The sequence below is a fragment of the Lacerta agilis genome, chromosome 15 (assembly GCF_009819535.1).
Source record: "Lacerta agilis isolate rLacAgi1 chromosome 15, rLacAgi1.pri, whole genome shotgun sequence".
Taxonomy (NCBI): Eukaryota; Metazoa; Chordata; class Lepidosauria; order Squamata; family Lacertidae; genus Lacerta; species Lacerta agilis.
In genome coordinates, this window is record NC_046326.1 from 42,077,397 (window position 1) to 42,092,225 (window position 14,829).

At 48.9% G+C, this 14,829-nt stretch overlaps 1 protein-coding gene across 2 annotated transcripts in view; it reads right to left on the minus strand.

The window, feature by feature from the left end:
* Window positions 1–9,138: 9,138 nt before the first annotated feature.
* The window catches only part of TAOK1 (TAO kinase 1), a 32,183-nt gene continuing 26,492 nt past the window's right edge, over window positions 9,139–14,829 (minus strand). For both annotated transcript variants that reach the window (XM_033172673.1, XM_033172672.1), the window contains exons 18-19: window positions 13,962–14,144; window positions 9,139–11,494 (exon numbers count right to left, since the gene is read on the minus strand). In XM_033172673.1, the coding sequence (XP_033028564.1) occupies window positions 11,033–11,494; window positions 13,962–14,144 (645 nt within the window). In that variant the 3' untranslated portion in view covers window positions 9,139–11,032. The remainder of the gene's footprint in view (window positions 11,495–13,961; window positions 14,145–14,829) is intronic.

The window sequence follows — 14,829 nt, forward strand, 5'->3', positions numbered from 1 at the left end:
TTGGCTGCTAAACACGGAAGGAAACTTCCCCCCGAGTAAAGCTGTCCTGTCTGGCTACGGTTCTTGTGCATTACTTTTTAAAACCTGGTTACTGATTTTTAAACTCTTCACTCCCACATTTTAAGGTATCATGCTGTATATCCTAGCTAAGATATTCCTTCTACAGTATTTTACATCATTTCTGTCTTACAACCCACTTGGACGTTACGATACTTGGCTGCCAGTGTGCTTGGTTTTGTTTTGCTTGGGTCCATGACGGCATCTTAATAAAGAATCTGTTACCTGTAGTTGGGAAATCGTGGATTACTTTGACCTCCTCTTGCAATTCTGGAACAGCCTTCCCTGAGCTGGCGCCCTCGAGCTGTCTGTGGACAGGGCCACGGTGGGCAGGTGGGGGTTGCCATTTCAACTTGCCACAATGCCCCCAGCCTAGGATTGCAAGAAAACAGTGGTCGTCCTTTGTCTTGCCACCTAGGGTTCAAATTCTTATTGATGTCCTTAGCTGCTTTTAATGTAAAGCGCTTTGAGTCCCTCTTGTGAGAATAAGTAAGAGCAGGGGTAGGGAGCTTATCAGGCCCTTGGGATTCTCCCTATTGTCTGGCTGGAAATGTTGCCTTCAACGTGTCCAGAGGGGGGCAACCAAAATGGTCAAAGCCCTGGAAACGATGCCTTATGAGGAACGGCTTAGGGAGCTGGGTATGTTTAGCCTGGAGAAGAGAAGGTTAAGGGGTGATCTGATAGCCATGTTCAAATATATAAAAGGATGTCCTATAGAGGAGGGAGAAAGGTTGTTTTCTGCTGCTCCAGAGAAGCAGACACAGAGCAATGGATTCAAACTAGAAGAAAGAAGATTCCACCTAAACATTAGGAAGAACTTCCTGACAGTAAGAGCTGTTGGACAGTGGAATTTGCTGCCAAGGAGTGTGGTGGAGTCTCCTTCTTTGGAGGTCTTTAAGCGGAGGCTTGACAGCCATCTGTCAGGAATGCTTTGATGGCGTTTCCTGCTTGGCAGGGGGTTGGACTGGATGGCCCTTGTGGTCTCTTCCAACTCTATGATTCTTGCTTACCTGTAGGATGAAGATGGCTGTGTATGTGCAGAAACACTAGCCTGCTGTGCAAAGGTAAAAATTTGCATGCATTGCCCCACCCACTTTTGCCTCTGGCTCCGCCCACCACTCATGTGCCACCGCCCCCCAAATGGAGATTTGGCCTGTATGGGCTGTAAAAGATTCCCCACCCCTGTTTTAAGAGGGAGGGTAGGCAGAGATGGGCATTGTAGCCGCTGACCAGAGGACTGTGATTCCTGCATTGCAGGGGGTTGGGAGAGATGACCCCTGGGGTGCTCTTCCAATTCCACGATTCCATTATTCCAGCCCCATACTGACCTCTGTTAACAAACCGAAGCAGAGACGCCATCTACTAAAATTACTTTATTACAGCTCTCTTTTTTTTAAACATTTCCTTTGCTATGATACAAAGGATACTTACAAACAAAATATTACATATCACCTCTTTTTGTTCTCTTGATTTCCCTCCCCCTCCCCCAACTGCCCCCCGAAACAACTTGGTTGGTAACAGCTGTAAATGCACAATCTATACAATTAATACAGGTTATATGAGCTATCGTGTACGCCTGAACCAGAAGAAAAGACCGGAATACTGACGAGAAGTATTGTACAAGAGAGAGCGAGGAGAGAGGCTCACTTTGCCCGCGGACGAAAACGCACACCTCTAGCTGGGTCTCAAAGGCCGGTGCCCAGCAAAGCCTCCACCTTAAGCGGCTGGGGGACAACCTGGTCCTTGTTTAGACTCGCGTGCAACTGACTTGCTACGGATAAAGCTTTTAAAAAAACAAAATCCCCCAAACCAAAATAATGAAGCTGTGAAGCTCCCAACACAACTGTCCAGCCAAACAAATGCACCTCGATCTTTTGCGAAAACAAGACAAACTGGAGGAGGTTTGGTCAAAGGATGAGCTCAGGCTGACACCATTTAAAAATGGTTCCTCTGGATCTTCTCTACACCCAAAAAGACAGGCTGCTCAGTTGGCTCTGGAGAGGGGTTGCCCCAATGCTTTTAAGGAATCTGGGTGGAAGGTGTGGACTCACACGTTAAAAAATAAAAATCTACTGTGGGCTTGGGCGCTAACTTTTGCCAACCAGGTTCTTTCCCAGATCTTTTTTGCGCTACAGTTCCCATCAGCCCCTGGCAGGTTGATAGTTCCCATCAGCCCCACTACACATTGCAGGGGGTTGGACTAGATGACTCTTGGGGTCCCTTCCAACTCTGCAATTCTAAGACTACTTTCAATACTCAAAAGCCAGAACGAACCCTGCAGATCTCCTCCCCCCCCCCTGCACCCATCAGTTCTCTCTCCCAAAACCGAGGGAACCTTTTAACATTTTGCTGCCTAACCCATTCTAGCAACCCAGTTATCCACAACTACAAGTGGGCAGATCTTCTTTTCAATTTGCAAATCTGCTACCCAGGTTTGCTCGGTTCCTTCTTCCTTTCAATTGATGGTCTATTTAGGGGGGTAGGAGAGCCAATGGTCAGAGATACTGACCAGATGACTTGCAGAGTAAGCTTCAAACTGGGAATGAGGAAATAAAAACAAGACAGGAGGACTGCATTGAAAAATACTGAAAATGTCATAATTGTAATGCAAAAAATTGGATTTTATTTAAATGGTGGAGGGGGGGGGATAGGCAGGGACAGGGAGACCCTAACTTCAGACCCAGACTAAAAAGCCATGAATGCAAGAGGAGGAAATTAATTATACAAATTAATAAATATGACATCCCACTGGCATAATAAGCCATGATGCTTACGGCTTACAAGTCAGGAGGAGGAGGAAGATTATACATTCAAGATGCTTTTTTTTAACCCCAAGTGGGATAAAACTTACATCAAAGTTGTGTTAATAGTTCAATAGAAATCAAGTCCCGCTTTTGGCTTTGAAATAATCTCCACGATACAAGCAAGCTTTCAGGTTGGTGTTGTTTTTCCTTCTAAATGTCAAATGTACACTATTCACAACTCACTCTTTCGCCTCAGAGGCCTTAAGATGACGACAGGCAGAGTTGCCCACCTGTCCGATTAATGCGAAGAGGAGCCAGGCGGTTGAAAAAACCACACTTGACGCAAAGTCATTTCCTCCTTGGCACTAATCTCCCATCAGAAGTGATGGCTGGTGCCCATTGAGACTGGTAGGGCGGAAGGCAGGGAGCCCAACAGCAGGGGGCGCTAGAGACAAAGACAGGGCCAACTAGTTCTGTCCCCCTCCTCCCTGCAGCTGAATTTGACACGGGGGAAACTGAGCCTGAGGAAGAGGAGGAGGCCGATGGACAGGGCCACCCCCTGGGCCAGTTTTATGTAAGAAGGCAGGCAGGAGCAATAGATGTGTTCATTATTTTAAGAACAGAAACCTTTTGGCGTTTTTACACCCATTTCAAGCCAACGTAGCTTCTTCGTGTGTGGGGTTGCGTACTGGAGGGTAAAAACAAACTCCACGCCATCTGCATCAAACCTACTCTCTAAGCTGAAAAAACAAAGGGGCACACATTTTGGTAGCGATCACATTTGCTAGATACCAAAGTCACTGCTTTCTCAAGGCCTGTGGGTCAGCTCAGCCCCACGCACCAACACAGAGCCAGTTGTATCCAGGGAAGAATTCTCTCCCCTGCCCAACACACAGAGCCTAAAAGAATTTGGGAAACTTTAGTTCACCCTGCCCAGAGCTAGTTCCCGGTACCCTTCCAAAACTACAGTTCCCAAGACTCTTTGGGGGGAGCGACGTGCTTTCAACGGACAGCTCCTGTGGCAATACATAGGTCACATCTTTACCAGGTGAAATGCTCAATTCCTCATCGCTCCTGCTAGATCCCACATTCTCTATCAGAGGGTCCAGCTGGCCACATTCTTTTCTTTCTCCGAGTCAGTGTCGGACCCTAGGTGCCAAGAGAACTCACGTTTTTACTCTCAAGCAAACCTGACAGGCAGAGGCCAACGGGCCTCTGCACCGCATTCATTCACAGGAAAGTTGAGGGCGCACAGGTAAGAGCTCCTCGCATCTCCTCACACAAACAGAAAATGGTTGGAAGGAGGAGGTCAATTTGCAGACAGGTCAAGAGTCTACCTATCGCTGCCTTCGAGCCAGGATTCTCCCCCGTTTTATTTAAAAAGCAAAAGCAAAAAAAAAAAAAAAAAAAAAAGCTCCCTTCTGCTGCAAATCAGAGTTTGGAAGTTTCAGTTCATTAGCTTTAGTCTTTTCAGCCTTTCTGCTGAGCCAGCAGTTGCCATAGAAATCTGCCATTCTGGGCTTAAACAGCAAGCAAATGGGGCTTCATCCAATCCACTGCTTTCCCTAAAGCGCTGGGTTTTAGGACTTTGTCCTCTCTCAAATCCAAGGGCAAGTGTCTCCCCTACCTTGAATTTTTTTTTAAAAAATGGCACAGCTAAGAGGATATTTGTTTTTAAAAAGAGACAATAAAGAACCAGCCACCCCAAACTTTGGGAATCAGACACAAAGGGTTGTATTCCAATATTAGCCCTACTCAAGAGTCACCCCACTGAAATCAATGAACAGGACCAAGTTTGGTCCATTAATTTCAACTGAGTAGTCTTGAGTAAACTCAGCTGGATACAACCCTAAACTTCCTCAAGCCCACGTAATGTTAAGTTTGGATCCAGAGTCACCTTTTGAAATCTATTGAAACCAGTGTTTCCCAAACTTGGGTTTCCAGATGCTTTTTGGACTACAACTCCCACCATCCCTAGCTAGTAGGACCAGTGGTCAGGGATGATGGGAATTGTAGTCCCAAAACAGCTGAAGGTCCAAGTTTGGGAAACAGCGATTTAAACATTTTGTACCGAAAAAGGCAGCAGGGGGAGGGGAGAATTTCCAGAATTCAAAGGTAAGCTCATATACGCTCCCTTCACTCAGGTCAATTCGCTGTGATTGTTCTTTACAGGTAAGCGAACACATTTCCTTTCCCACTAAATGAGTTGCCAGGGATACTAAGCATCAGAGGGCAGGAGGAGGGATGAGGGGCTAGGGGTGAAGAAAAATAATCTTTTAATGTTTGCATTGCTTCCTGATGGCAGGAGACCGGTCCTTATTAAGACTAGGCTGCGTTTGGCTGGGGGGGGGGGGAAGAGGCCAACATGGAAGTTTGGGTTAAACAAGGCTTAAATGTTTAAAAATTGCTTAAAGGAACTTAAAAATGTGTCAAAATTAGTAGGTTTTGGCTACAGAAGGATGGTCCACGTATTCTACCCCAACCTCCAATAGGAACCTAGCCTGGAGCGGCAGCGAGGGTTAGGGAAGGGACCGATTGCTAAGAGGCACTCAAGTTTGCAGATCAAACACCTCGCCTCATTTGCTGACACGGCCCTTTCACCCCTCTGAGAACAGGTGTTTACCTAGCATTTTGGGAGAGGGCTCCCAACAATAGCTGATGGGTTTTTCCTGAAAGGGCCAGATGTTCCATTTGTTACACAACCGGAATCGGAAACCAGAAAATGATCCTTGCTTGGCGAGAGTAAGCCAGACTCAAAACACTGTGAGGCAGTCAAGCTTAGAAGGAATATTGAGAGACCGGGAAGAATCAACAGCAATCCTGGCTCGGAGATTCCTGCCGCCCGTTCAGATATGTCCTCCCCTGAGCTATGATGAAGTCTCCTCCAAGGACCCAAAGGATGTTTTAAAAAGACCAGGGCCAGGTCTTTTTGAAAGGAAGCCCTTGGGTTGTGGGGTTTGAGGGGCAGGAGGCCGCAGCTCAGCTTCCAACCCAGATCAGGTCACTTTCCAATTTATCTGCTGCATGACTACCAGAAAGGTAGAGAACTCAAAACAGCTCCCCTTGTTTTTGTATGTGGGACAATCTACCTCCAGGGACTTTTTAAGGCAGTGTTTCATTTGTGCCCCATTGCAGGGATGGGAAACCTGCCCCTCAATGTCGTTGGGACTCCCACCTTCCTTGCCCAAAGACCCTTCTGGCTGTTGGGAGTCCAACACCACCAGAACCACCACTGTTCTATCACCCATGCCCTCTCAATTCAGAAGTTAGCATCATCTGGGTACTTGCTAGCTCTTACACACACACAAACATTGCACTGGCTGCAAAAGTCTAGAAATCAGACCGATGGTTTCTATCCAAACATGATCTAGACCAGGTACGTTCAAACTTTTCAGACCTAAGACCCACTTTTAACTGAAACATGCATTTGGCGAACCATTTCTTTCTCTCTCTTTTTTAGCATATCTTTGGGTGGTGGTAGTACTCCTGTTGTGACCCACCTTGGATCAGGCCACAACCCAGTAGTGGCTCCTAACCCAACAGTCGGGACAGCAGCGATCTAGACCTCTTCATTCTCTCCTTCAGACACATTGGCTTACAAGATTCTAAACCAGCCAGTTTCCAGAAAAGCTAAGTGGACACTCTCTTGGTGATCCATCAGGTGAGACCAGGGGGTCTCCCCCCCCCCAAATCAACCTCATGCAGACTGAAGGATGGCCCTCAAACCCTGTTCTCACCTTATGGAGCAGCAGCACCTTGAAAGCAACACCTTTTAATGACTCAGTGCCAAAGAGGAGAGTTCATCGCTCTATACAGAACATGGAACTACAGAACTGAGAGCCTGTGTTTATAAAATGGGATGTGCTTATAAGCATTTTTCTATCAAATGGAGCCCCAAGAGACGTCTGTGCATTTTAGAAGGTGAGGGGCTGTGATGCACAGAGGCGGCATTGCCCTTCCTAGCACAGAACGAAGGCTGTTAGGATCAGAGGGCCTGCGGTTGCGCAGCTAATGTGAAAAGAGGAAAGAAAATAGAAATAAACCAGCCACATGAAACACCCACCTAGAGGTGTCATCCTGAGTCTGCTTTCAACCTCCTGGGAAGGAACCATCTCTTGTAAGTCCCTTGACCACAGGAGCCTCCAGTGTGTTAAAAAAGAAATTTACAAAACCTGCAGGTTTTGGGGGGTTGTGGCTTTTTTTTAACAGATGTCACAAGATGCCAGACTGCTCTGGCTCTACCACCCTCAGTAGGTCCCCTTCCAACTCTGCTATGGTTTGGATTTTATTTTCTCAAAAAACGTATAGAGGGGAGGGAAGCTGCTTCAAAGCCCCAAAGTGAAGGTAGGATCCCACCTGAAATTGCTCCGACAGCTCCTGTTGCTCAAGGCAGTTGCAGTTTGGACTTGTTCCTTTGCAAGTGTCTTTTTGCCCACCTGGCACCCTCCAGATGTCCCAAACTACAACTCCCACCAGCCCCAGGCAAAGCTCTTGAAGGGTGCCAGGTGGCCGAAAGGCTGCTTTGCAGATTCCACTGCTGATGTCAGGACAGGCCACCAGGAAAAAGACGAAGAGATGCTCCTCCTCCACAAGTCAGGGGTGGGGAGCCTGTTGTCCCTTTCAGATGCTACTCATCAGCCAGCAGGGCTAATGGATGGGGACCGTGGCGAGAGAGAGCTGTAGTGCATAAAAACTTAGAGGGCCACCGATTCTTCAGCTGAAAATAAATAAATGGGAGGGAGGGGAACGCCAGAAGGCAGCTTCTAGGGATAAATATGAAATGAATGAACGGTGCTAACAAGCTTTTTTGGGGGGGGGAGAGGGGAGGGATGCAAGACCACACAGCACTCTTCAAAGTTGGGTCCCCTGAAGTTGTTGGACTACAACTCCCATCATCCCTGATCATCTGGGGACCCAAGGCTGAAGAACATGGCTGGAAGGTTGAGGGATTCTCAAAACGTCTATCCGGTTTGCGAATCATTTCAGAGAGCAGGTGCACCTCAGGAAAAAAAAGCACAAATTTAAAATCTGGCTTTCTTATTGACCCATCACAGAAAACAGGAAATAGAACCTGCATCCGGATGGAATTAAAATGCAATTGGCTTCCTTCAGTGGGGATTTCTGGCTTGCTCAGGCCCTCTCAGCACACACACACACCTGCCAATATGCACACACACAAAACATTTAGACCAATGGATCTGATGCAGTTTTTGCAAACTATTTTAATTAAAATATTAATTCCTTGAATAAGTCCAGGGTCTGGCACATGATGAGATATACATTGGGGGGTGGGGAGGGGCAGGAAGAGAAAAACGACCTGGTTACAAGACCACAATTCTCTCTCTCTCTCTCTCTCTCTCTCTTTTTAAGCGCTAATATTGAAAAAGGGGCAGCATGGAAGGGGAGGGGGTGAAGGAGGCAGCAGTCAGGTCTTGTTTAGCATCACACAAACAAGATGATTTTAGTAAAGAACACTCCCACCCCCTCCCAATGTTGAGCCTGCCCAAAATTTCATCATCAATGCAAGCAAAAAATGCATGAATGAAGCGACAGGGAGGGGTTCTCAAGTACTGCTCATAATTCAGCCCCCACCAAATTGGGGCTCTCCAGCGGCTTCGGACTACAACTCCCATCAGCTGACGGGAGTCGTAGTCCGAAGCAGGCAGAGGGTCCCAGCTTGGCCAAGGCTGGCTCATATCATTGCTCCTTGATCTGTGCGATTGTGGACATGCTTGGGAACAAGAGGCGTTCCCCTCTTTGCCCCCACCCAGAGAAAAACATTCAATATTAGCACCATGTTACTGATGTGGTACTGCCTGGAAATGGAGACCCATTCCAGGAAGTCCAGGGTGGAAGGGCCTTTTGGAGTTAAATGACAATGTTCTTCTCTCTCTCCCCTCCCCCTTTAAAAAATAAGTTAACTAGTTCAAATGTCATGTCAGCTGGAAAGAGAAGAGGCATGAGAGTTGTCCTCTCTGTGAAGTTAAGTTTCGCTAGGAAGGATCCGAGCACTACTGAGATCTTTTTCACGCGAGATACACAGAACACACAGGCAAAAAGGGGTTGGCCCATTGTGACCCTTTCAAGAGTTACTAATATGCTGGGTGGAGGACAATGATGCCCAAGTCAAGATTCTCCCCACCCATTCACCCCCCCCCCGGAAGGGGATGACTTGGCTTAGTGGCCTCCTGCTTGTTCCCAGTGCTAGGATCAACCAAAGATCTGGGGGGGGGGGGGAGAGAGAGAGAGAGAGAGAGAGAGAGAGAGAGTGTGAGAGAGAGAGAGAGAGGTCAAGGATCTGGAGTGGTTGTTTTTTAATTTAGCTAAGATTTTTTTTAAAAAAAGAAGTCACACTGATAAAAAAAAGAACTGAGCTGCAGTGTGAAAAACATTAGAGTATTTTTCTATACAAAGATGTCACGTTGGACACCAAACACATTCGGAAGAAACCTTGCAATTCTGAGCCCTATAAGATGTGTTAAAAGGCAAAATAAAAAATTCTAGAGTTAGTTAGCTAGTGTTTCATTTGCTTAAATGTGCAAGGGAATAATTTTTTTTTTTTTTTACAAAGAACAGCCGAGGGAAGCAGCTCCTGTAGTGAGGAGAATCTCTTTCTTTTCCTTTTCTCGTAACCTCAGGCCAAGCCCCTGGGTTGACGCGAGTCACAGTACCTCTTTTGCTGCCTTGGCAACTGAGGTCCCAAAGATCCTGAGCGCAAAAGGAGAGCAGTGTGTCTAGCTCTCCCAAAAACCTTGTTCTCCAGCCGCCAGCCCCAGAAATCTATGTGTGTGTGTGTGTGAGCATGTACAATGGCTCCTTGGAAGCAGAGCCTCTGGGCAAAAGGTGACCAAAAGCAGTCGCAAATGGCTTTAAAAAACGGTGCAAGGGGGGGGGGGTCCCTCACCTCCCAAGAACTCATGCGAAGGACGGGTCGCATGTAGCGTAAAACATCAATGGAGGCAGCTTAACAGGCTGGTCAGCAGCAGGGAAAGAGAGGCGGGAACCCCCCCCCCCCCAATGGCAACTAAAACACACTCGGAAACACGTTGGCTACAGCTTTACATGTAAACGAGGAAAAAACTGTGGCAAGCCCAAGGTTAGCCCCCCCCCCCAAAAAAAAACCTGGCAAAAAATAAAATAAAATGTGTAGTGTCAGAAAGGAGAGAGATCTCCTTGCCTGCCCTAAATGGCATGTCTAAAACTTATGGCATCAATCACAATACCTCTGGAATTTTGGACTGGCTGGCTGAAAGTCTTTTTTTATATATAGAAGTTTCTGAAGAGCAGAGCAGGCAGGCAGGCAGGGGAGGGGGGTGCGATCCCGGGCGCCTCGCGAATTGTTCTGATGCTTGACTAACGTGAGATGTCACAGTATTAAGCTAGAAAAGAGCAGACCCTCCCTGGCCTTGCCTCTTCCCCCTCCAGCAACCACAACCACACACACACACACACACACACACACACACACGACACAGCCTGTTGGGCTGAACTGCAAACAGGTTTCTAGCAGGTGCATTTGACTAGTGCAGTTCTGTCCAAGCGATCAGGTGTGCTCCAAACGAGCGGCTTCACCTTAGTGCAACGGGGAGACAGCATGCGCCAGCGGGGGGGTGGGGTGGGGTGTCCAGAGCTGTCTGTTTGCCCCCTTTCTCCCCTCCCCCCCCCAGCTTCTATCAGCAGGCGCGGTTCCCCTCGCCCTCCTGGACCTCCTCTCTTTAGTGGCACACCTTCCCCCCCCGAGTCTCTTCGTAGCAAGAGACCAGCCCCCAATGAAGCAGGGAGAGGGGAGGGGCACTTAAATACAGAGAGAGTGAGCCAAGAACCCACGGGGTTTGCCCTCCCAAGGTGCCTAATTCACCAGGAGCTTGGGCTAGGGGAGACCCTTCCTTCCTTTGCTCTGTTAGGAGAGAATGGCCCCCCCCCGACCCCTTGCCGCCACTGAAAAAGCTGCACCTCTCTCCCGAACTCCAAACCGCTTTCTTTAAAATAATCTTTCCTTTTTCTTAAAGAAGCTAAGAGAGACTCTGCAGCCAAATACTATGACATCCCAATTAGTAAACCCAAAACATTAAATGCTGCCTGAAATGAACACGCTCGCCAGTCGGCACCCGGAGTCCGTGCTGCCCCGGTCTGGGCTCCCGGCGAGGGGGGTGGGGTTGCCCCTTGGCAGCTTCTGTTGGCAGACAGCTCCAGTGGACTTGCCACCCTCAGGGACAGACCTCTCGAAGCTATTATGTATAAGACATGTGTGACCCATTGGATATTTGTGACGTGACGCTCGTGCTCCTGCTCATGCCTGGCTCCGTCCGTCCCCCGGAGGACGTCCGCCTCAGAGCCTGGGGGCTGTTGCGGACCCCCAGTGAGCTCCCCCGGGGGACCCCCTGCATGGGCCCAGAGGGGTGACCCCATGGCTGGGGGCCGCCCTGCATTGGGTGGCCCCACGCCTGCGGCGGACCACCCATGGGGTGACCCCAGTGGGGCCCTGCGCCCCCGGAAGGGTTGTGGGACCAGCTGGAAGCTCCCGGGTAGCTGTGGCTGAACGCCTCTGGGGAGAGGTTCGAGAGGACCATGTTGCTGAAGCCCAGCCGCATGCTCTCCGAGTCGAACGCCTCAATCTCCCGGGCCTGGCGCTCCAGCAGGCTTCGGATCCGCTCCGTGCGCTCGTTCTGCAAGGCCAGCATCTCCTCCTCGATCTGGGCAGGACAGAATTGGGTGGGGGTGGGGGAAGATGGGGGGGGCAGGGTTAGATCAGAACAGCAAATACTGAGCAGGTGCCCCGCAGCGATCTTTAGAAGGCGGCGAAGAAAGCGGTGCTGATGCAAAACAGGTGCTCCCGTTCCCCAGCACCACAAACCGCAATCCTAACAAACACTGCGACCTGTTGGCCTCGGCCTGCAAGAACTGGCACTTCACCTGCCCTCATCAATCATGGCACACGTTAGTTATTAACAGACTCCGGCAATGGATTAGGATGTGGCTGCTTCCACCCCACAATAGGCAAAGAGGTTGGGCAATCAGAACTTGCCGCCTGGCGAACAGGGTTTAGGTTAAGCCACAAAACAAGCCATGAGGAGATAGCTCACCAGCTGCCAGCCTAGGTTTTCTGCCCAACATCCACACAATCCAGACAAAATAGGGTGTCCTGCGTGAAGACCTCTGCTCACTCCCCAGGGCTGTCTTGGGGGTGACTGACTGTGGAGGAACAACTAAGAGCCCTCACATTTCTGGGGGTGCAGAGTCTTGTTGGCGGGGGGTGGGGGGCAAGCGGCATTCCTCTGCATTGCAGGGGGTTGGACTGGATCATCCTTGTGGTCCCTTCCAACTCTTCTGTGATTCTATACAGACATGACCAAAAGGCCTTGACTGCATCGGAAAATGATGCACATCTCTCTGCCCAGTCATTTAGCTCACTAGGTGATCTTGGGCCAGTGATTACTTCTCAGCCTAACCTACCTTGCAGGGTTGTGGTGGGGATTAAAGGAAGAAGAGGAGGAGGAGGAGGAGAATCATGTAGGCCACACCTTGAGCTCCTTGGGGGAAAAGGTGGGATATAAATGAAATAATATAAAATAAAAGGTAAGCACCAGCATGCACCTCAGTGAACAAATAAATCACCACTTCACCCTGAAGCTGCTTGAGTTAGAAGTGTCAAAAGTTGTGAAGTCAAGAGTCAAGTCACAGGACAGCCACACTCATAATCCAAACAGGACTCTTTCCAAAAAGTGGAGTTGTCTCTGGACCCTGAGAGGGACAGTTTCTCCAGAGACATGCCTAATTTCAGTCTCTGTAATGAAAGGGAACCACAGAGCTCCTTTTATATGCAGAAAGGCAGCTGGTTTTCATTATAATGCATTCTGTCTCTGACTGTATCACGATTTTCAGGAATTTCATTCACACCCACAAGAACTGGACTGAGTTTACAGAGACACACACCTATAGCTACACTGGAGGGGGCCAGCAGGTGGCAGGAGAGGCTGCCTGGTTCCATAAAACAGGGGGTGGGGGAACCTCTGGCCCTGCAGATGTTGTTGGACTGCAGCTGCCATCAGCCCTGTCTGGCCCTTTGGCCGTGCTTCCTGGGGCTGGTGAGAGCTGTGGTTCAACAACATCTGCAGAGCCAAAAGCTTCCCTGTACTTGCACTAAAAGAAAACGACTTCTGCACAAAAACTGAAGAGAGGTGGAGGGCTGCTTCCAAGAGTGGGCAAGTGGGGTACCCGGAGAGGATCCGTAATCTTTCTTTCCACCACTTGCCTCCTGCAATGCATCCACCACTCACTCACAAACACACAAAACAGGCTAGTAACTCTGCACAGGGAGAACGATTGGAACAGCGTAAAGCTGAAACCTAACCTCAAGTTGCACTGCCACCAAATTCTCTATGCTGACCTTAAACTCCAAGATACGGCAGCGGAGTAACGTTTGCAGCACCGTAACTTCAGCCACTTTAGCTACGACACCGTTGTTAATGACAGGTGGGTGAAGGGAGAAAAGGGGTGGAGACGGAGGCATGGAGATTAAATCCCACCTCCCGTCCAGACATTAACAGCACGCGTCATGTACGGGTGTTGTCAGTGACAGCGACTGCCGTGGGGCCACTGGGTCACCAACGACACTGTGGGCGTAGGGACATTGCCATTTCTACAACGGCTCTTTTTCTAACAGTATTATCATGCCTTTGGTGCGGCAGGTGAAGTGCAGGATGCCGTGGAGGGGTAGAGGTTTGAGTCCTGCACTAGGACATGGGAGAGACCAGGGTTCAAATGCGGACAGACCTGGGGGGCTGGTCACTATCTCTCGGCCTAACCTACCTCAATGGTTGTGAGCTCCTTTGAGAAAAGGTGGGAAATAAATATTATTTTTACTATTATCACCATCACCAACTTAGCTGGGCCACAAGACTGGGGTGACCTTGGCCACTTCCTTGTACCCCACAGATCTGCTGTCTATTGCCTGGTTCAAACACAGCACAACGCCATGGCCTGCTTAACAAACCATGAGTTAACCACAAGCTGTCCCACAGTTTAGTGTTACATGTGAACTAGACCCCAAGATGGCTTCTTCCGCATGTCAAGCAAAATGACAGAATTCTGAAGAATTCAGTGTGTATGTGCCCTTGTCCTAATTTAAGGTGCCAACGTCCAGGCTGCCTGCCCTCATACCTTCTGCTCAAGGAGGGCCCTGCGCAGGGACACCCGCTGCTCCAGCTCGTGCAGCTCCCGGTCGTGCTGAGCCTCTGCCTGCATCTTGATCTTGCTCTGATAGGCGTTGAGCAGCTCCAGTTCCTGCTGCAGCTGCATCTTCAAGACCTGGCACTCTGCTTCCTGCGCCTCGTCCAATCGCAGCTGCAAGACAAAAACAAACTGAGCTGTGGATGAGGGCTCACGGAGGGAGAGGGAAGCTGGTTGTGAGGCTTGCTAAGAAGGGAAGAGGGAGGTGGAAAGGGCTCCTCATTCTGGTGTTCAAAAGCCTGCAATGACTGCCCGTGTGTTCCCAGGCCAGCTTCAAGATTCCCGCATTAATGTACAAGGCCATGAACAACTTAGGTCCAGGATACATTAGTATAAGGATAGAATTCCTTCTCTCACTGCCTGGTCACAGAGATCTTCAGGGGAGTCTGTTAGCAGTTCTTCATGACTCAGATGTAAGGCTTCTATCCACCAGAAGGTGTGCATTCATTATTATGGGCTGGATTCTATGGAACTCCCTCCCAGCTGAGGTTAGACAGTTGTCCCCTCCCCTCCCCTCCCCAGTGAAACTTCAGGTACCTGACAAAAACTTTTCTGTTTCAGCAGATACTGTAAGGAAGTACTCCATATTTAGGACGAATGTTAATTGACCTTGATGACCTTCTGCTTCTTAATTTTTATGCAATCCACTTAAATGAATGAATGTTACTATTTCATAAAATCTATACACTGCTTCATTGTAAAAAGGAAGAGAAAAACCCTCAAAATGGCTTACAAAGAAGAATGGCTTAATTCTGCAATTAAGCGGTCTATAAATAGCTTAAATAAATAAAATATTTCC